Source organism: Sinocyclocheilus rhinocerous, unplaced genomic scaffold, assembly GCF_001515625.1.
Source record: "Sinocyclocheilus rhinocerous isolate Xijiao unplaced genomic scaffold, SAMN03320098_v1.1 scaffold1725, whole genome shotgun sequence".
NCBI classification, from domain to species: Eukaryota; Metazoa; Chordata; class Actinopteri; order Cypriniformes; family Cyprinidae; genus Sinocyclocheilus; species Sinocyclocheilus rhinocerous.
The window spans coordinates 333,084-356,768 of NW_015627232.1; the positions used below are offsets into that span (position 1 = coordinate 333,084).

Genomic DNA, 23,685 nt, shown 5'->3' on the forward strand with positions numbered 1-23,685 from the left:
TGCTGATTTTCACCTTCAATATTTTCAGGGGGTATTTTTTATTGTGTCATGAATGTCATGGTATGATCTATTGAAGGGTCAGAGACAAAGTCAGCTCCCTTGAAATAATTTCCCTCTTATTGAAAACTTCTGAAAGGCACCATGACCAAAGCAACAGGGCTTTTGTAATGGAAGTAGACAGTTGATTTAGTGAAGAGTAATAGAGTGGCAGGTGTCTGTCACAGAATATGCATTTCACTGGAAGACAAGTGAAAATTAGTTATAGAGAGATTAGAGAGTAATGAAAGTCTATTTCACCATCAGCTCAGGCCAAAAGTATCTACAGGGAGTCATTATTATAGTGCTAATGCTTGCTAGTGACAAACTTAAATAACATAATGACCCCATAATTCAATTATTCAACATCCCTCTGGAAGGATTCTATATGTAGACGTACATCCTAGAAATTTGAGCCTTCTTTTAAAACTGGAAAATGTTCTTTTTTTTTTTTTTTAGAACTCAACCTTTTTGCTTGACAACTAACAATAAATAAATAAATAAAAACAATTTAAGCTTGAATATACAGTATTTATTTCAGGCAGGAAATTAGTACATTCAAGTAACAAGGAATGTATTGTATTTCAGTTAACCATTAAGCGTTTGGCCAGCAGAAAAGAAACTGCAATGAAGGAACCACATTTGCATCTGCATCACTTTACATTAGAGTTTTGTGTGAACAAAACAGACAACATAGTCCATTAGATGTACAGTTCTTTATGTGGCAAAACATCTAAGGCATGGCTTGATGTGTGCACCTCAATCCTTATAATACACAATATGCTGCATATTGGTGATTTCTGGTGATGTCAATCATATACATCTGCATTAAGTGCACTTACTTTAAAAGTAAGCATTAGTATACATATTCTGACTAAGTCAGATGGAATGGACATCTCATGTTTTAGCAGGGATAAAAAATTTTTTGTTTTTTAAAGGTATGCTCTCCCACAAGCAACCTACGAGTAAATTAGATCATTCATATTGCTACAATGAAACAAACATTCAGATTCAAATATGTTCAATATACATTCATTCTCGTGCACTCATAACCACAGTTTATGCCCCTGATTTCCATTACATGTCACTCTGATGTGTGATTTTTCATTTACACTGTGGAACATTTGTATAGCAGTACATACATATACAGTATGATACAGTAACTATGATGCATAATTAACCCTTGTCAACAGTCCCTCCAATGGCTAAGGCTTACAACTGAGTGAATTATATAAATAACTGCAATATGTTGTTCTGACATAAATATACTAAAATTCTAAACAATTTTCCTTCCATCAAGTTAGAAGAGATTTATGTGCTGTTCAAGTTTCAGCAGTTCCCTTTTTACAGTACCTGAGCAGTAATGCTGTGCTTTTGCATATATAATCTGCATATATAATGGAATCACAAGTGAATAATAAGTAAAGTGCATTATATGTTACTCTTTGATAAATAAAATAAGGAATCCAAAGGGCTAACTTATGATAATGATTATAAGGTCTAAGGATAATAGAGAAATAACCCCTCTGGAACCATTTTTACATGCTAAAGAGCATCTTTGGTTCTTTTCTTTTATGCTGAAGAAGGATTCTACCAGTTGGCTTTCAGATGATTTAAACCTTTCTGATTTTTTGCCTGTTCCTCGTGAACTTCCTCAAAGGAACCTGGCTGAGATTCCAGGGATGACTTTATCATCTGCTTTTGCAAGGAATTTTCAGATGATTCCCATTCATGGTCCTCTGAATCATCACTAGTCTCATTTGTCTGGTCCTCCTCAGATTCTGCTGTGTCCTCTGTAATATCTGAGAGTTTGCCCTTCTCCTTTCCATTCTCTTCCACCTCATCTTTCTCCACACAGGAACTCTCTTCTGCATCATCACTGCCGTCTTCTGGAATCTCTTCATCTTCAACCTCATGTTCATTATCCTCTTCCCTGCTCTTTGGTAGTCCAGCGGCTGAGAGTTTGAGGAAATTCAGAGTGTGAATGAGCATCTTGAAGGTTTTATGTGCAGTTTTCCTCTGTGGCTTGCTCTCTGACTCGGAACTCAAATCTATGACTTGGTTGTGTTCTTCTGTTTCTGAGTCTTCTACATCAGCATCGGCACCATCTTCAAACTCTGAATTGTGCTTTACCAAAACATTAAATGAAGTTGCTCCATCTGGTTTGTCATCTTTCGGTTTTGGCTGTAACAGAGGCTGTAAAGGTAGAGCGTTCCTATTATGCTCCCCTTCATCTGTCTCCACATCTGGCTCTGTGTCATCCTCAGCTTCATCACCAGCTTCAGCTGATTCACCAGTGTTGGCCACATAACCAGCTTTGTTTGCCATTACCTCCACATTATCATCTTCTTTATCACTTTCTTCACCTTTATCATCAACACTATCTAGAACAATGTCACCATTGTTCTTAAGGGGTGTTTCATCTTCAATTACCGCATGATTAGTCAAGACATCATGACTCTCAGTGTCCTCAATGTGAGAAAGAACATCCTCCTCTGCTTCACAACTGACAGTTTCCCTGTCTTCCTCATCATTTGACTGACTCTTGTCCGTCTCTTCTCCAGTCGTCTCATGATCAGGAGTTTGCTCTGCCAACTCTACCACAGCATTCTTGTCTACAGCCGTGTTGCTATCTTCAACAGTAGCTTTCTCTTCAGACATCTCAGTTTCAGCTTCAGTGGTCCTCTCATCTGCTGTTTCTACTTCAGAAGTCTCTTTTTCCTCAACTGACACACCTCCTGCAGTTCCTGAATAATCTGTGTTGTCTTCATCTTCATTGGCTCTTTGTACATCAGTTCCTCTTTCTTCAACCGATGTCCCCTCCGCAGTATCTCTCTCTGCTTCTGTTTCATCTTCAGCTGTCTCACTCTCTTCAGCAGTTTGCTCGTCATCTACAGCTTCATTATCAGCTGTATCTCCCTCGCCTGCATCAGCTTCTGTATTCTGCTCATCTTCTGCTGGTTCATCACCAACTGTCTCACCCTCTCTTGCTTAAGCAGTTTGGCCATTTTCTGCCATTTCATCCTCAGCTGTCTCACTCTCTTTTGCGGTGTCCTCCTCACCTGAATCACTCTCTCTTGCAGTTTCAGCTTGCCTGTCTTCTACAGATTTATTCTCAGCCGTCTCATGCTCTTCTACAGTGTTGTTATCAGCTGTCTCACTCTTTTCTGCAGTTTCATCATCACCTATATTGCTCTCAGTTTCAGCTTCAGCAGTCTCTCCTTCTATAGATTCATTTTTAGCTGATGCCTCACCCTCCCCTGCAGTTTCATCTTCAGTTATTTCATCCTCTCCAACAGTTTCTGCTTCAGCAGTTTGTCCATCTTCTGAAGTTTTATCTTCAGTCGTCTCACCTTCTTCTGCAGTTTTATCTTCATCACTTTCTCCATTTTCAGCGGTCTCATGCTCTTCTGTAGTGTCGTTGTTTATTGTCTCAACTTCTTCTCCAGTTTCATCTTCAGTTTGGCATTCTTCTACAGTTTCATTTTCAACTCTCTCATGCACTTCTGCAGCGTCTTCAGTAACTGTCGCATCTCCGCCTCTACTTTCATCTTCAGCAGTTTGTCCATCTTCTGCCATTTCATTTTCAGCTGTCATGCTCTTCTGCACTGTCTTCATTAACTGTCTCACCTTCTTCTCCAGTTTCATCTTCAGCAGTTTGTCCATCTTCTGCAGTTTCACTTTCAGCTGTCTCATGCTCTTCTGCAGTGTCTTTATTAACCGTTTCACCTTCTTCTCCAGTTTCATCTTCAGCAGTTTGTCCATCTTCTGCAGTTTCACTTTCAGCTGTCTCATGCTCTTCTGCAGTGTCTTTATTAACCGTTTCACCTTCTTCTCCAGTTTCATCTTCAGCAGTTTGTCCATCTTCTGCAGTTTCACTTTCAGCTGTCTCTTGCTCTTCTGCAGTGTCTTTATCAACTGTCTCACCTTCTTCTCCAGTTTCATCTTCAGCAGTTTGTCCATCTTCTGCAGTTTCACTTTCAGCTGTCTCTTGCTCTTCTGCAGTGTCTTTATTAACTGTCTCACCTTCTTCTCCAGTTTCATCTTCAGCAGTTTGTCCATCTTCTGCAGTTTCACTTTGAGCCGTCTCCTCCACTTCTGCAGTATCATCATTAACGGTCTCACCTTCTTCTACAGTTTCATCTTCAGTAGTTTGTCCATCTTCTGCAGTTTCATTTTCAGATGTCTCATGCACTTCTACAATCTCGTCATTAATGGTCTCACCTTCTTCTCCAGTTTCATCTTCGGCAGTTTGTCCATCTTCCAGAACTTCATTTTCAGCCATCTCATGCTCTTTTGCATTGTCATCATTAACAGTCTCACATTCTTCTCCAGTTACATCTTCAGAAGTTTGTCCATTTTCTGCAGTGCTTTCTGCTTCTGCAGTTTGTCCATCTTCTGCAGTTTCATCTTCTGCTGCCTCACCATCTCTTGAAGTTTTGTATTCAGCCATTTGTCCATCTTCTGCTGTCTCACCCTCAGCTGTCTCACCTTCTCCTGCAGTGTCACAACCAGCTATGTCATTCTCTCCAGCAGCTACTGCTTCAGCAGTGGCCTCACCCTCTTCAACAGATTCGGTTCCTGTGTTTTGCCCTTCTTCAGCAGTTTCATCATCAGCTGTCTTGTCCTGCTGTTCTGATTCGTCCTCAGTGTGTTCTTCAGATGCTTCCTCCTTTGCTGCTTCAGTTTGCATTATGTCATCAAATTCACTAACGTCATCATTTGCCAGGTCTTCATCTAATTCATTAATCTTACAACTGCTTGCACTTTCTTTGACAGCCATTAAATCAGAATTAGTCTCAGTCTCTTCTTGCTCTTCATCTTGTTGCACAGTCATTGTGTTAACAGACATCTCAGCAATTTCATCCACATCTCTCTTTAAATGTCTGGGTGTATTTGATTGTTTTTCTGAACTATCTTCTACATAAGAGCTAGAGGCACTGTCTTCTTCTTCACCCTCCTCACATTCTTGTTTTTCATCTTCAATTTCTTGAGCACTGGAAGCAAGAATTTCTTTATCTGCCCCCTCTTTCTCATCCTCTTCTTTGACAGCCTCAAGCCCTGCATTTTCTCCTTCCATCTCACTTGCTTGTTCATTGGCAGTCTCCTCAATCTTTTCATTGTTTGGAGACGATTTCTTCATCTGGAGAATTCTTCTTAAATCAAAGTCCATCATCACAGGGGCAGAATTAAGCATTTCCACAGGTAACACATGCTTGGATGCCATTTTCTTTTTCAAGCATGTGTCACAAGGACAATATTCATCATCGCTACGTTGATCGCTGAAATCGGTTCCTGTCATTGTATAATCATCGTCACTTTTAGCAGGTTGTGGATCAACTGATTGGTTGCGCATTACTTTCAGACGTCTTCGCCTTTGCTCTGTTTGAATGGTAGATTCACGTGACATTGTGTCTTTTGGTGGTCTTGGTCTTCCAGCTCTGCCTTGGATTTTCTTTAGCTCCCTGTCTATACTCGATTGTATCCGTCTGCGGACTTCATCTTGCAATTCGCATATCATGGCATCAAGTTGCTCGTTGTCATTCAGATTCCAACGGACTTTGAACTCAACCATTGCGTTAACATAATGTGTCATAAATTGCTTTTCTAATTTGTTCAATAAATTCAGAACCCATACAGGATCTGGGTCTTGAAAAAGCCTTTTTGATAACTGACCTCTTTGTTGTTTTGGAGCACTGCCTGAACTTGTGTCCTCTTGACGGTCTGATTCGGTTTCCTCTTTTTTGGGATTATTCCCAGAACTCTTGTTTGAGGAAAGAGGTGTTTCAATGAGTTCCCTTGGACTATCATTACTCCTGATTGTCTCTTCAGAGCCTGGGACATCATCTTTTAGCTTTCCTTCATCTGTGTCCTTTGTCTCTGGGGTTAACTGAGCTTGATTTGCTATATCTGGAGTGGCTGAATCATCATTTGATCCGGGCGTTTCTGAAGCTTCCCCTTCTACTGTTTCATCAACTTCCTGTACCTTTGTCAGGGTTTCCAGGACTTCACATTCTGTGTTGATTTGTGCTTGGGTGCCATCATTGACACTACTTTTCCCTGAACCTGTTGAGCCACTGTTAACATCTACCCCTGAGGATGACCTGGCTTTGAATTCCTCATCCAGACGCTTGTTTCTTTCCCCAGATGTCTTTTCACTGTTTTTTGGGTCACAAAGCCAAAGAGACTTGAGCATGCTCATGAGCTCCTGGTATTTTTCCTTTTTACCGTCTTCATCACTAGGACCAAAGTCTAACAACTGAAGATTTGCCAAACAATCCAGAAGACCTTGCGCTGATGCACTGAGCTTACGTCCATATACAGAAGATACCTCTGGTAGGCTATTGCATCGGTCGAGTTTGGGGCTCAACAAGACTTTCATCACCAGAACCGAAGAATCAAACATCTTTGGTTCATCCCCTCTCTGAGAGTGATCATCCTCAGCAACTTCAGGAAATTTTTTGTCAGTAGCCCCTTCTGTATTCACCACATGAGCATCTTCCATTTCATTTTGTGTTTCAATCTTGGTAACATCACTCGGCCGCAAACTTCCATGCTGATTATCATCTCCTGATGGCACATGTGATGTGCAAAGTGGCTCTATCGAATCATAACTGTCATGGAATTCGTCGCCCAAATCACACAAGGTGGTGTCTGATGGGATTTTCCTCAGCCATTCATTCACCACCTCAGTTGGAGAAGCATTTGGCAAGCAAAAAGGACTCAGCTCAGACATGTCATCATCCATCTTGTGGCAAGAAGAGCCACTTCCAATTATTTTTCTACATTCGCTACTTTTTTCACTTTTAATTTCACTGATATTTGTATCAGATCTACAAGACTGAGGTTTTTTTTCTGCTGCATTCAAATGGTCAATATATTCTTCTTTTGGTTCTGGAGCAGGGACGGTCTGCGATAACATGCTATCATTAGAGCTTCCAAGTAGAATAACAGGTTTTTTGGATTTTTTTGGTTTTTTAGGACTTAGCTGGTTTCCTGAGGTAACAGAAGTCGCTGAATGACACTTGGGTGCATTGTCTTCAACTTTCTGTGTTGACTTGGTGTTTAATTTATTGCTTTTTTCATTAACAACTGTGGCTTCGACATCATTCTTTTGACCATTTACTTTCAAACGAGATGAACTGGATATATTACTCTTTGGTCTGTCAGTCATTTCTGCAGTATTTCCTTCTTTCATTTTGGATTTATCAGAGTCTGAGATTGCTGAGGCACTTGAAGCACGTGAAATTTTTCCTTTCTGTTGTGTAGAACTGCATTTTGAACAGACACTTTGAGATTTATGGGTAACATCTGGACTTTCAGCTTTCTCTTGACCTGTGATTTCAGTGTGTACAGACATATCGGAAGCTTTGCTAGATGGACGAATCCCCTGGGTTTGAGAGCTCTGCCTCACTGAACTGTTGGCTGATGGTTGGCTTACAGATAATGTCATTAAATACTTTATTTTGGAGGATTTATTACTTGCTACATCATCTCTGTCCTGAATTGTGTCTGTAGGACATGTAGAGCCGCAATGAGAGCTTTTGGACTTCAATTTACCTGAGACATTTGACTTAGCTGATGCAGAACTTTTAGGTCTTTTCTCTGGTGTCAGTGTTGCTTCATTTGTGATTTCTACTGGATATTCTGATAAACACTGGTCAGATTTACCACATAGTTCAGTCTTTGAAGAAGCAGACATTCTTGAGTTAATTGAAACAGCACCTCCATCTATTTCCTCAACATCATCAGCCTCATGGTCTTCAACAATCCCAATAGTAACTGAGGTGCTTGTTGGTGTTAAAACTCTTTCAGAGGCAGAACCAACTGAACTGACTTTGGACTTTGCTGACTTTTTAGACAGAGGACTTGCAGGTATCTCTTCATGGTCGAAGTTTTTTTCAGAAGATGCCACTGGACTTGATGGTTTGTTTATTGCACCACAAATACATTCATTTGAGTTCTCTGTTTGAGATACTTTTGAGTGATCGGACAACGGACTCTCATCTCTGTTTAATTCTGTATCTTCAGTGTTTGTGTGTGTATGGTCCTCACCCTCAGAAACTTTAGACTTCTTGGATCTTGTAGATACATTTGATTTAACTGACAATTTGCTTGGTGAACGGTTTGCTTGTGTGTTCACACCTGCTTTAGACATTTTAGTTTCTGCAGATGCATTAGAGGCCACACTTGTTGATCTTCTGTCAGGCTCTTCAGCTTCTGAGAGGAGGGATTTTGCAGAAGCATTTGATTTAGTAGGCACAACACTTGATTTAACAGTGGCATCAGATGTTATGGATGGATTTGACTTCACAGACAAAGAGCTGGTTGTTCTGTCTACCACTTTACTTGCTTCTTCATCCTCCTCAGTTGTTCTTTCTGAACATTTTGATTTCTCAGATGCACAAGATTTTGCAGACATTGCACTTGATGCTCGGACATCTCCAGTATCTGTGTTTCCAATTTCTTTAGGAGCAACTACTAAAATATTTGACCTTTTAGATCTTGCAGATGTTTCAGATGTAACTGATGCTGTACTTGATGCTCTCCACTCTCTACACATTTCAGAAACTTTTGATGTTCTGGATCTTACAGAGGAACGTGATTTTGCAGATGCAGCACTTGGAGACCTTTCTTGGATTTCACTGTCATTTGTCATTTCATTTTCATCATGTGTATCATCAGATATTACTGAAATTGCACTTGGAGGTCTCTCTATGTTCTGAACCTCTTCTTCAGCACCCATTTCTGAATGCTTTGACTTATTGGATCTTACTGAAATGCTGGATTTAGTAATGCTTGGTGCTTTTACTTCACTTTCTTCATCATCAGGCTCCTCTGGTGGTACTTCTGAAACTTTTGATGCTTTGGATTTTGCAGAGATACTGGTTTTGGTAGAAATATCAGATCTTCCTGACATAGCACTTGGTACTCTGTCTCCTTTTTCTTTGTCATCAGCTTTGACGTCTGTTGCAGAAGCATTTGACTTCTTTGACTTTGCGGAAATGCTGGATTTTGCAGACAAAACACTTGAAGCTCTCGAAGCTCTCTCTTCTTCTTTGTCTTTCACGTCAACAAGCTTATCCGCTAAAACATCTGAAATTTTGGACTTATTGGATCTTGTTGAAACACTTGATCTAGCTGACAATGCACTCTGAGCTCGTTCCACTGTTTGGTGTTCTGCTGCTTGAGGCAAAGCAGTTGGCACTTTTAAATTATTGGATTTTTTTGGTCTTTCAGAAGCATTGGATTTAGATGACATGGCACTCAGTGCCCGTTCCTCTGCAACTTCAACTCCCTCACTTACAGTCACTCCTGACTGATTGGATTGTGCTGATAATGCACTCTGAGCCCGTTCTTCTGTTTGGTCCTGTGCTTCTAAAGGCTCTTCTGTGACCAATTCTGAGACCGCTGATTTCACAGATACATTCGATTTAGAGGACATTGCACTTGCAGATCTCAAATCATCTCTATCTCCAGCTACAATATCATCAGCCATATCAGATATTTTGGATTTCTTGGATTTAGCAGAGTTACTGGATTTTGTTGACAATGCACTTGGTGCTCTTTTCTCTTTGTCTGGTGACTTCTCTGTGCCTTTGCAGGCTTCTTCAGGTGCTGTGCTGCATTCATTTGATGTTTCAGAGGTATGTAATGCTGCTGCAGATAATCGATCATCATCTCCTGCCACCTCTGACATTTTGGACCCTTTAGATCTTACAGAAACATTTGATTTAGCTGATATTGCACTTGATGGTCTTTTCTCCATTTGCTCTATGTCTGACTGATTAGATTTTTCTTCAGATTTAACAGACAAAACACTGGAGGCTCTGTTTTATATTTCCTCCTCCATCTTAGACTTATTTGATTTTAAAGAAGCATTTGATTTGACTGACATAACACTAGGAGCTCGTTCCTTCATTTCTTCTCCTGATTTTGGTGTTGTTTCAGATTTCCTTGATCTTGCAGATGTAGTAGACTTTACTGAAATAACACTTGATGCTCTTTCCTGAACATCTTCTTTTTCCTGTGCTTCGTCTTGGTCTACCTCAACATTTTTGGATGTTCTGGATCTTGTAGAGATATTTGATTTTGATGACACAGAGCTTGGCGATCTCTCCCCTGGTAGCTCTGTTTGAGGAGCTGCTTCAGCTTCAGGTGTGTTTAATTTCACTGAATTTAAAGATTCATCTCCTTGGAAAGATGCTGCTTCTGACATGTCAGACTTTGATTTATGTGAGACATTTGATTTGACAGAAATGCTGCTGGGGGCTCTGTCTTGATCTTCAAGCTCGCTCAGCTCAATTGACATTTTTGATCTTGCAGAAATATTTGATTTTATCGAAATGGAGCTGGGAGCCCTCTCCACTGTTTGATCATCATTTGTCACCGCTTTGATTCCAGATGTGTTTGATGTTCCAGATTTAACACTTGAAGCTTTTTCTTCTATTCTTTCCTCTAATGCCCCATCAGGCACAGACTGTGGCTCTTTAGACTGACTAGATGTAGCGGAAATATTCGATTTAGATGACACAGCACTTACGGCCCTCTCCTCAACATTGTCTTGTAAAGCCTCAACAAAGCCAACATCTGATACTTTTGACCTTACGGACATATTTGATTTAACAGACATAGCACTTGATGTTCTTACTTCAGAGATTTGTCCCTCAGACACATTGTCTGAGATGTCGGTTTTTCTTGATTTGTCAGATCTCTGAGATTTTACTAACATGGCACTGGGTGCTCTTCCATCCTTTTCAAGTACCTCTGAAACATTTGTTCTATTTGATTTTCCAGAGATATTGGATGTTATGGAGATAGCACTCGAGGATCGCTCCTCTATTATTTCACTGTTTGCTCCAGTATACTCAGCGGCATTTTCATTCTCACAAGAGGCTGATAACTCAGACAGTGACTTCACAGAAGTTTTTGATTTGGCTGACAGCGCGCTTAGTGCCCTTTCTTTTTTTTCTTCATCTTGCACATCAGTTTTGTGTTGAATGTCTTCTAGTTGATCAATTGATTCAGAATCCCCTGGAGATGCTAAGTCCATGGTGACCACATTTTTTAATCCAGATGATGCGTTGGGTGAAGCAGATGCTTCAGACCTGCCCTCTTCATCATCTACTTCTGGACTGACCAACTTTCTGGATCTTTTAGACCGTCCTAAAGATGAAGCTTTGCTTGGTGGTCTTGGTGACAAATGTGCAGGAGATGCAGGAGATTTACAGGGTGTAGTAGAACATGGGTTTGGTTCTGCATCTTTGCTCTCCTTATCTTCCTGTTGGCCATGGGATGTTCTCGAGATGCTCAGAGAAAGGTCAACATCTTCATCATCTTGATCCTCCTTCAGTGATGCTAAAATTTGAGAAGAAGAACTCACAACAGATACAGGCCTCTCCTCTTCCTCCACTGGCTGAGTAATCTGAACACTTAACTGATCTTTAGGGAGGTTAGAGGATATGACATCAGGTCTGTTCTCGTCATTTTCAGATACATGAGTGTTCTCAGGCTTGTCTTCTACAGCACTTGTGCTCTTTGTTTTAGGGGACATTGAGCGTACTTCACTTCGACTGTGGCAATGGTTGATGGTACATTGTTCAACGGTGGAGTCACCCTGCTGCCCAAAGGTCCGTTGAATGCAAGTTGCCTTTTCCACTACATGCTCTGTGTACTCCTCACTGGACATTGTGCGTATGCTGTCAGTAGATGCCTTTTTGCGCACTATTCTCCGCGAGGACGCACTTGAGCTTGAAGATCTGATTCTTCTTACTGATCCTTGATCAGGAGGTACAGGATTCTTCCAGATATCATATTCCTGACAGTGAGCACAACAGTGCTGGCAATGAGGCTCCTCAAAGTGTCTCTGGTAACGTTTGGTGCTGTATGTCTCATCTGCTAGATCGCCATTGCCAGCAGAGAGAGAATCCGCTTCTGAGCAGCTCTCTGCACTGCCATGCGAGAGGGAACAAGCATCATCAGCTACAATATGGGATTCATTAAAAGTGCTCTTTGCCTTCTTCACTTCTGTGGACCAGTGCAATGTCTCGTTGTGTAATAGTCGAAAGCGCACTTTCATCTCCATTGACAGGCTTCCGTCTTTGTTGACCAGAACTCGCTTTTCAATGTCATCATCCATCGTATTTTCTCCTGGATGAGGACAAGCACCTCTGTGCCCTGGTGGTAATGAGTTAAGTCCATTGGGAAACAACTTTTCAGATGAGATGAATAGTCTTGCTGATCTGTTGCTTGAATCACACCTTGGATGGATGACACTTCTTTTAGTTTTAAGTCCAAAGTTGACTACAAGTAAGAAAATAAAGTAAATAACTATTACAATAAATATACAAAATCATCATATAATTTTATAGATTTTTTCTTGTTTTCTATTTTAAAAAAATAAGCTGTATAAGAAATCAAGTCTTGGTATAAATTTTAAGTTTATTTTTCTTATTCCAACGGCAAATACTTTTTTCTTGTTTTAAGCATAAGTTTAAATGTAAAACAAATAAATAAATAAATAAATAATACTTTTATAAAATAAAATAAAACTTTACCACACGGGTTAGAAAAATTAAACATAACTGAACATTTATTCTCTTCTGTTTAAAATTTTAGCTTCATGCTAATTTATGTTGTTTTGAGGATGTTTAGTTCATTTTTTCTGTAAAGTAAGATGAAAAATACTTTTTGCAGTGTGACCTACCATTTTTCTTGGCCCCCTTTTCATCACTGCAGACACTAGAGCGTTGCTTTGTGTTCAGTCTTGGAAGTTTGTCATAAGAGTTCTTCCTGAAGCTGTCCAACAGGAGTGGGTGGAAAGGCTCACGTCCCACACAAACCAAAATGCTCGGGCACTGCAGCAGACTTTGCACACTGTCAATCTGAAAAACATGCAAATCATTCGCTACATTACATAGACTGTGCTGCTGGTTGATTACAATATGACAGAATCGAATTGATTGAGATCAGCAATATCTGGCTGAAATTAAATCAGCAGGGATTATTACGACTGCCAAGATCTGATGAAGAAATGTGTTATGATGGATTGAAGCCATACCAATTAAAGGTTAATGGCCATGGGAAGTCAACCCATCTGGTGTATACATTTTCCCACACTAATTTTTAATTATGAAAACAGTGATCTGAAACTGTGTGTGATCCATTATGCAGGGTGTTTTAGGTACATGAGTCAGTACCCATGGGTCAGCAGGTGTACAGACAAATAGGTCACAGGTCAATCAAAATCCTTTGTCCCTAATTATAAAACTATTATGACTCTATATCTATATTTATTTAAAAGAAATCAACATCAACTAGCAAATCAAATAGTATCAGAGTTCATCTGAGGTCAGTTTTTGTGCTAAAAAAGTTATATATTTAAAATACATTTATTTCATACTAAGTATAGTTCAAATCTATTTAACATATTTACTGACATATCGCTCGGGACTTACTGATATAAAATATCTGTTTATATGCTGATATAATAATAATTTGGAGTACTACTTGTGCACAAATGCACAAGCCATGTTAAGCTTAAAATGTTTGCAAAATTTTATGTCACTATTGATGAGGACTGTATGATTTTTGAATAGCATTGGTCTTTAAATGCAAGATATTCAAAGTGTACCTTAAGTATACTTGCAGTAGTTCCACTTTAGCACAATCAAATATACTTCAGTATATCTTTAGTTGGACTTCAGCACTACTTCCGCACAATTAAAGCAGTATAAGTATACCAGTTTAGTATACTAAAAGTATAATTGCAGGGTATTTTAATTAAGTAAATAAATATGTAAATGTATTTGTAGTATACTTAGTATGAAATAAATGCATTTCAAATACATTTTTCACTAGGTTAATGAAGAAATAGCTGTCTTCTTTAAGGCTTTTGGGAAAGAAAAAGCTAAGAAACATGAGTAGTATGTCCAAAAAAACATTTTTAATTGTAGTAATCCAACAACATCTACTGCAGAATCAGGTTCCAAACTCATGAAAGCATAATATACTGTATATATATGGAGTAAAAAAAAAAAAACACATCAACATCACATATCACTCTTTAACACAATACTAACCTTATGTTAAATCCGCATGCTCGGCAGTTTTATATTTTCAAAACTTTTCAATTTTCCAGTGGGTTTGAAGATAATTAATTGGAACTGTAGAGGATGCGAGTATCTCAAACTGTATGTTTTCATGGCATTGACCTGCTTCTGCTGGTTCAAAATAGCTCTGATTTGAGCAAGATTAATAGTTATTCTCTGGATGCTGGTGCATCACTGCTGTGTATTAGTAAAGGAATATCCTGATCATATCTAACAAGAACAGCCAGAAAGATGTATTCAAAGATATTTAAAAAGAGTGTATCAAAGATGAGAATGCTAAAATAATGTTACAAACAGCCTGTACACAGAATGAAAATGTGTATATCACTTGACTAAGATGGTTGTTCAGATTTGTACTGTATTGTGGCATAGATAAATGTCACTCTTTTTTGTAAGAATATTACGGCCTATTTAAATATATATTAACATATTTATTTTAAATATAATATATTTAAATGTATGTGTGTGTGTATGTATATTTTGTTTATATGGTTTTAGTATATCTTCAATTTGACAGGTATTTGGACCTTACTATTCTAATCAATGACCAATAATATATATATATATATTATTTTTTTTCAGAATGCTATTTAAAAAAAATAAAAAAATAAAAAAGAATATGTATTCTTTACAACAAGTAATAGCTGTCGGTTCATTAATAATGGAACATAATTGACAAATGACTTAGTATTAAGGGGGAAATCAGTCACTCTGAACAATTCCCCGTTTTGTGATTTATTTATTCATTTTGACTGACACATTAAAAAGAATTGCTTCACAATTGCTTTTTCCAAACTGTCATTAATAGAGACTACATTTGAAATAAAATTTACATTAAACTGATAAACTTTTTGCAACCATTTTATTTGCAGTCTAGAGCCCTGAAAACTAACTGTATACTAAAATTTGTCTTTCCCAGCAACCGAAGCACAAAACTTTATATCTTCTAAGACACACGAGGGTCATGCTGGATTTTGTTCTTGTTCTCTTACATGTTCAACTTTCAGCCAGTGACAAATAAACCTTTACTCTATTGCTGGTCGAGCTATTTCTGGCATTGTCTCTGTGCCATTCGTAATGTTATCCATGTATAAGTCAGGCCCCTGTGGAGGGGTGTGTGCCACTTTACAGCATGTTTTCTATGGGAAGTACAGGCCTGTGGCAGTGCTAATAGGATGTGCCTGCTCTAGACCCACAGAGGACCAGCAGCGCTGACCAGAGTCAGCAATGACTAGTGAGTCCAGCTCTGATGGACAGGAAATGCTTGGATCGACTCCAGACATTCTGTGGACTCCAAGCCAAGAAGTGTTCCCCTTTTAAAGGGACAGCTAGCACTTTCTCTGCGTACAGTGTGATGCCACCATTAGCACCGTGGCACACTGTGCCGTACCCGTTGCGTGCGAACACTTAGAGACATGTCTTGATTTTGTGGAACAGCCTCTGGTTGCCCCTCGGGGATGTATAAACTCCTAGCCTCTCACCTTTTATCAGGGTTGCCATAGCTTTGTCCCAGAGGGGCTATTTCTTACACTGTCCACCTCTTATCTACCCAAACCACCTGCAGACTGTAATTCTTTATTTTTTCCTCTTCCGTGGTCTGTGGCATTTGCCCTTAAGCGCTAGTGGGAGTGATAGTAACTAAAATGAACTTTACGCTGACTGATCTGCTCAACTAATCTTGTTCTCCGCATTATCAGCACTTCATAAATCAAACAACTCGATTTGTAGCGACTGTCACTTTGTTTGCTTGACTGAAATAACTAATGTACAAAAATCAAATGAAAGAGTTCAAGTTTAGTGGTCCCACAGCTTTGGGACTTTCCAGCTGTCAGATGTGGCGTCACTTACAAATACTTAGCTTCCTGTAAACATGTGTTTTTAACTAAAGTGAGAGCTGTGATTTGCTAGCCTAACTTCTCCAAAGCCTGTTGAATATTTGTATCAGAGCTTCCGGTTTCAGCCACTAGAGGCCTCTGTGTCCTTAGAACATTTGCTGCTTCTGCACAACAGCCGTTCTTACATAATTTGGGTCAATTAATATACATGTAAATAGCTCCATGTACTTTATTTACAATCTGAGACATTTTATAACACTGTCTTAATGTTAGACACAACCAGGTAGACACAAATAAGCGAACCTAAAGACTGACTGACAATATTTACTGTGGACAGGGGCTTCATGGCCTTTTTTTCTTTTTTTTTTAAGTTCTGACTCAGTTTGTCTGAGATACAGACTACAGATACAACTTAGTAGATCCTCTCTTAAGAGTGTGTTAGTCTTGTTGTATAATTTTATTTTAGTGCGCAACCCTTGTTCAAATCAAATGAATCGAGCTAAAAATCAAATCAAAGTCTTGAAGTTTAAAGGTACAGTATGTGCATATTTGTTTACTGGATCTACAGTAGTAGCTATAAAAAAGTAGTTGATATGGTGATTATATCCCCACCTCCACTCCACATTACGTTTAATTCAGTAAAATTTCACTTCCTGTAATTCAACAATCTGTACTGTACTTGTGTACAATTCAACTTCAGACAGAAATGAAAGGGATTCAATTAATAAATTCTGAAGCCGAGTACATTTCTGCCAAAGCAAACATTTAATTTCCTCTATAGTAACTGTGAACATTAATAAATTAATAATTAAACACACACACACAAACAACAACAACAACAACACTGTGAAATATAAGAAGATTAAAGGTTTTATATATTAATATATTTTAAATGTAATTTATTCCTGTGATGGCAAAGCTGAATTTTCAGCATCATTACTCCAGTCTTCAGTGTCACATGATCCTTCAGAAATCATTCTAATATGCTGATTTGCTACTGAAGAAATATTATTATCAAACACTATTATGTTGACAGATAAAAAGTTGAACTGCTTAATATATATATATATATTTCAGGATTCTTTAATGAATAGAAATAAAAAAGCAGCATTTGTCTGAAATAGAAATATTTATATATTTAATGCACCCTTGCTGAATAATAGAGTTAATTTCTAAATGAAATCTTACTGACCTCAAACTTTTGAATGTTAGTGTATATTCCCAGAAGAGACTGACCTTGTGGCCTTCCAGTGTGTAGAGCTTCCTGATGAGACACTGCATGAGTTCAGAGACCTCGTCCATGAAGAGCACCAGACTACGCAGGCTCCTGCGGTGCAGCACGATGGTCCTCCGGACAGAGGGGTCGCTGTTTTTCACAAGTACAATCTTCCTGGAGTGCCTGTGATGATGGTGATGGTGGTGGTGGTGGTGATCTTCAACCTGCCCAGGAGCTTCCTCAGGTCGAGTGGGCCTCCTGACTGTATACTGCTGAGAGTGTGGATGTGTCTGGAAATGATACCATGGGTTCGAGTAAGCTCCTGTGGCCTCTGAAGCCATCGCCTTGGCCTGCTGGTGATCGGCACAGAGATAGCATCCATGATCCTCCAGCGACTCCAGTCTAGTCGAGCCGGATGAGCCTCTGAAGGATGCTGAGGAGCAGTGTCCATGGGGGAAAGGGGTCTTGAGAGATGGGTCGTCCGTGATGGTGTCAAAGCATTGAAAGCTTTGCTTGTGAGAGGCCATTTTAACTTCATCCAACGGCCTGTGGTAGATGTCAGTTGACTATAGGTTTAATCAGATGATAAAGGGACCACAGGAGAACATAGCAGGGCTATACTCTCTGGCCTAGCACACTCATTCATCCTCTCCTTCCACTCTGTAAAAGACAAAAGCATAAAACACATGCCCAGGTTAATATCACTAACAATGCATTAAGTAATTCTGCGTCAAGCCCATTAGGTTGTCAAGCCCAGGGAACATTAGAGCAATGATGCAAATTGGACAGAAATGCAACTGAAATGGTTAAGGCCCATGAAACAAATGTGCAAGTATGAACTACGTAAGAATGTGGGCTGTATCTGGAATTTAAAATGCAATTTAAACCTGGAACAAACAAGTTTTTCAGATTCAAGAATAAAGTAAAAGTAAACAAAAATGTTATGTAAACTGAATAAGAAACTTTATAAGAAAAAGATTCTGCACTATTTCTAGGTGATTTAATTAATAACTATGCATATTTCAGATGTTCTCACTTCCACTGGTGCTCTTTGGATAACATGATCATCATGATGTCTTACAAGTAAATACTTAAGAAATTCTGGAATTTATGTTGATTTCATTCAGCTATATTACTCTCGTTTTTAGAATAAAAGTATATAATAAAATATCTAAAACAATATAGAAAAGAAAAATATTTACATGAATAAAAATGCTTTATAAAATTGCAAAATTCAAACATTTTTACTACAAATCTGAGACTTGGACCCCATTTTATCAGAATCAGAATCAGAAAGAGCTTTATTGCCAAGTATGTTTGCACATATTCACATGCGCTTGCGGAGGAATGTAAACACTCACGAGAATGAACGAGTGAAACTCCCGCGGCGAATAGAACGGCTTACAGTTAATGAAAAGCGCTTCTAGATCGGAACAGTACATCTTCTTTAACGCTGTAACATCTGTACAACACCTTTCGTTGATGTAAAAACATGTCCCGCCACCGCGCGATTTCCCCGTTGATTCTGCGTCGCGGTCTGCTCTAAACAACTGAAAGCCAGGCAGTTGTAGCGCGCTGTCCGGAATGGCGTCATTCAGCCAGGTTTCCGTGAAACACAGAGCAGCAGAGTGTGAAAAATCCTTATTTGTCCGGGAGAGCAGAAGAAGTTCGTCCGTTTTGTTGGATAGAGAGCGGAGATTCACCAGATGGATGCTAGGCAGAAATATTAAGAGAATATTTCTTGTGTAAAGACAATCCTGATAAACTTGGGCATAAACTAATAAGCTTAAACAAGAGGATAAACTCACAAGCTTAAAAAAGACTGAATGCTTTTAACTCGATCCTGTTCTTAACGGGATTTAAAATTCTCTGCTAAGTGATCCAAACACAATATTGGAACATTTGCACTGTCATGAAATGAAGAGTTTTTGGATTAATAATTGATACTTTATATTTAAATTAAAAAAAATTTGTACCTGAACCCACTTTTATCCCACTTTTCCTACCAGAATCTCATTAAAGTCTTTTCTCAATCACTTCCATGCACAGTCAAGTTTCTTTACATAAGTACCTTTAGAACTGAAAAGGGCACAGAGTCTAAGTGCTTTATGCCCATTGCAACTATTAAAACTCAAGTATCTGTAGCGTTGACGTCAAACCAAAGCTAAAACAAAAACAACAAAAAAATCCAGATTTAACACGTGACCTTAAACAGGTACATCTGCAGGAATCCCACTGGCACATCATGACAGTACATTTGTGCCTGGCACACGCTACAGCTAAGGGAGCATTACTGAGCTCAAGACACAGAAATGATGGACAGATATCAGAGACTAAGCAGGGATAAAAAGAGCAGACTTCGCCTGAATTAGACTAAAGAGCTTATCTACAAGTGCAGGGAGAAAGTGGAAGCAACATGTGACAGGATGAAGCTGTAGTGGAAGCCTATTGTTATTTTTGATTCAAGTACAAATGTGAAAATTAAATATTACCAAGTTGTGTGATTTAAGAAAGCAACGTTATGAAAGTCAGAAACAGAAAGACTTGATTTGTTCAAAGAAAGGGTAGAACTCTAAATCAGTGAAATCTAACACAAAACCATTAATATATATTCTGATATTCTTATATTCTGATCCACATATACATTTTTTTTAAACAAACTGAAAAGAAGACCATGATCTCTTAAAAAATCAAATCCTCAGTTCCAGCTCTCTTTTTCTACTCAAGCTATCAGAACAAAAACAGGGAAATGACACAGCCTGAGAAGTTTATTGCATAACAGGACCAACTCGGACTCAAGTCTTGCAAAGCACATAATAATGCCTAATATACACTACCATTAAAAACTATTTGGGGTCAGTACGATTTCTGTAAAGAATGCAGTACTTTTATTCAGCAAGGATGCATGAAGTTGATCAAAAAGGACAGCAAAAGATTTCTATTTCAAATAAATGTTTTTCTTTTGAACTTTGTTCATCAAAGAAACCTGACAAAAAACATTACAGTTTCCACAAAAAATATTAACTGTTAATTAAACTGTTTTCAACATTGATAATGAGAAGAGTTTCTTGAGCAGCCAATCAGTATTTTAGAATCATGAAAGATCGTGACACTGAAAACTGGAATAATGGCAGATGAAAATTCAGCTTTGCCATTACAGGGATAAATTAAATTTGGGAATTAGAATAAATGCAGCCTCGGTGAGCATAAGAGTCTATTAAAATATATATACAAGAAAATCAACATTCAATGGTAGTTGAATCAATATAGAGCCCCGTCTCCACCGCAGAAACTTTACCCAGGAACTAGGGACTTTGGGCCGGTACTTGGTGTGTTTCCACCGCAGGAACCAGGATCTAAATAAAGTTCCAGGTAAAAAATTGCCCCTCAGAAAGTCCCTGCTCGTGAGGTAGTACTTTTTCAAAGGTCCGGAACTTTCGGGGGCGGAAAGTTTTTTTTTTACTGTAGATTTGACTAAACATGCTGATTGGTTGAGTTCACGCAGCTGTTCATATCGATATCGGAATTATATCGTATCGACCGAAATTAAGAAATATATCGTGATATCAATTTTGGCCATATCGTCCAGCCCTACCGTCGTCCCGTCCGCGGGAGTTCACCCGAACTCGCAAAGTCTGAACTACCGAGGATGCAAGTCCGAAATTTGCGTAGCCTACTTGGTATTGAGAAACGCGTGCAGACCTATACATCACCAGACTATTTGTCTATTCTTCACGGTACTTTAGACCGCAATGGAAACGCAAACAGCAACAGGTCTGGGGGGGGGGTTCCTAGGACAAATTGTTCCAGGTAATTTCGGTGGAAAAGTGGCTTAGGTTATCAAAAACTAGGACACAATGGGAAAAAAGTACATATGTGCAAAATGATATAGTGAACAAAATGTCCTATGATCAATGTCATAATTCCAGGATAGCAAAAATTACTTTAAGAAGTTACATTTGAAGTATCACTGATGTAATTCAGTGTCACTGATGTGATTCAGATTACAAAATGTGGAACTAGGAAAACTGAATCTGGCAATCTGCATCCTTCTTTCTGGAAAAAAAAGATGTTCTAATAAATTACCCCGAGGCCTGTTCCAATATCTGCTTTTGATGAGAACATTTGAAGAAAAGGAAAGTTTTTTTTTTACTGTAGATTTGACTAAACATGCTGATTGGTTGAGTTCACGCAGCGTTGTATTTCAACCACCATTTATTTGGATAATTTTCAAAATATTACTGTTATTGTGTCATGAATTGTAGTTTTAAAAGTATTTCAGGCGAGAATGTAGTTGTTTAAAACTCAAATCTGCGGGGTTATTTATAAAGACAGTACCTATTTAAAAATGTGCTTCGCCGATTTCGGAGACGTGAGCTCCACGCGATCAGCGGGCTCTCAGTTCTCATGTTTCCCGACGAGAGCAGCAACAGCAAAGCCATCAACTCGGCTAGTCCTTCTGACATTTGCCGCTGGCTCTGATGTCTCTTTAGTGGTTAGAGTAGCCAAGGCGAGTTGACGGACGTTATCAAGTATACTGCTGTTTGCAGAATTACCGTCGTCTAGGGCTGGACAATAATTCAATATCAACATGTATCACGATATAATTTTTTTCAATAACGGTGATATGATTTTTAAACACATTTCCGATTATCAATTATGTTACCTAAAACAAGTAAATTCTTGTGATACAGAGGATCTGTAAGCTCAAAACAGCATATGAAAAAGATGTTAAACAAGCCTGAGCTAAGGACGTTTTAAACATCATGAATATCCACAGAACATTGTAAATGCAGGCAGAAGTTTTCAACTCTGACTGGCACAATACTTTCAATGCATCCCAGATAACTGCAATGATGTTTCTCATTATACTCCAGTATTATTGCATGCACCTGTGTTGATATCCTTGTAATCACATAATTCAGATCTACTGAATATCAAGACCATCAAAAACACCAACTGAAGCTCAAAAACTGGAGACAATTGTTACTGTTACCATAGAAATATTCTAAACCAATGAGGTTTAGCCAAGGTCAAGGTAATGACTCTGAAAGCACCCTTGATGGTTTCAACTAACTGCAATCTAAAAGATCCAGGACATTCTCCAATGTAAACTCAAACTGTCCTTTACAAAGGACTGCAAAATACTCACCATGATAAGAACCATGATCTGAATGTTGAGAAAACCAAGAGCTCAGAAAAGCATCTTCTGAGTTTCCACACAATGAGAGTTGAGAAGGAGCAGAAGCTGCTATGAACTGCCAGCTGAAAAGCACTTGTCCCACTGGGGGCCTACCTGCTAATCGGTCCTTGGGAAGCTAAGGATAGAACGAAAAGCCTTCTTAATCACTCTGAGACTGCATCAGAATCTGCTGAGCCTTTGTACACATGACTAGAACTTGGCCATTGCATAAAAGAGCAGACAAACTTAGCACATTGTCAGTGAAAGACCCTCGAGGACACTTATAGTTGATAGCATATGGTTACACAGAACAAATAAATAAAGCTTAAGCAGCCTCAGTATGTGATGGATAAACATTCAGCTGAATGCTGGAGTCTTACCTAATCAAACTGTTCAGAAGACACAATGTAGTTAATGTATTTGATTGTTAAAATTCTAACCAATATAAGCTGATAATTTGCTGCTAAATGAATGGCATGCTATTTTGTATAGAAGACAAATTAAAAAACACTTAAAACTAGAATCAGTTTTTAATGTTACAAGTGATTGCACTTAATAAGCATCATTATATTATAATGTACATTATAAAAAAATGGATATTCATTTTGGGGTTTGCTGAAGATTACATTTAACAGTGTTATTAAATTATTGGTGTTTTTAAAGATTAACTTAGGTTGAATGTTAAATTATGGAAAAGGTATTCTAAATGTAAAAATAGAGGACATGAGCACGAACAAAGTAATATTCAATAGTGATAGATAAATTAAAAAGTCTCCAATATTGGCCAATAACTTCAAAATTCTGAGGTCAGTATGATTTTTTAATGTTTTTTTTTTTTAAGTATCTTATGCTCACCAAGGTTCCCTTTATTTGATCAAAAGTACAGTTAAAATATTAATATTGTGAAATACAATATTATTACAATTTAAAAGAACTGATTTCAATATATTTTAAAATGTAATTTATTTTTGTGATGGCAAAGGTGAATTTTCAGCATCATTACTCCAGTTTTCAGTGTTCACTGATCCTTCAGAAAGCATTCTAATATGCTGATTTGATGCTTAAGAAACATTTATTTTTATCATTGTTGAAAAGTTTATTAACTGCTTAATAGTTTTGTGGGAACTGTGATACATTTTTTTCAGGATTCTTTGATGAATAGAAAGTTCAAAAGAACAGCATTTACTTGAAATAGATATTTTTGTAACGTTATAAATGTCTTTACTGTTACTTTCAGCATAAAACTAATAAATTCTGTCAAAAACAAAAATATCTTTCTGACCCCAGACTTTTGAATGGTAGTGT

General features: G+C 38.3%; 1 protein-coding gene across 1 annotated transcript; it reads right to left on the bottom strand.

Annotated features, from left to right (window-relative positions):
* Nucleotides 1-580: 580 nt before the first annotated feature.
* Nucleotides 581-22,486, bottom strand: LOC107723476 (microtubule-associated protein futsch-like). The gene is given in 6 exon segments (XM_016532117.1): nucleotides 581-3,026; nucleotides 3,099-3,560; nucleotides 3,628-12,339; nucleotides 12,743-12,920; nucleotides 17,219-17,858; nucleotides 22,351-22,486. Coding segments are annotated over 5 exon segments (11,259 nt in total). The 5' UTR covers nucleotides 17,726-17,858; nucleotides 22,351-22,486; the 3' UTR covers nucleotides 581-1,626.
* Between the last annotated feature and the right edge of the window lie 1,199 nt (nucleotides 22,487-23,685).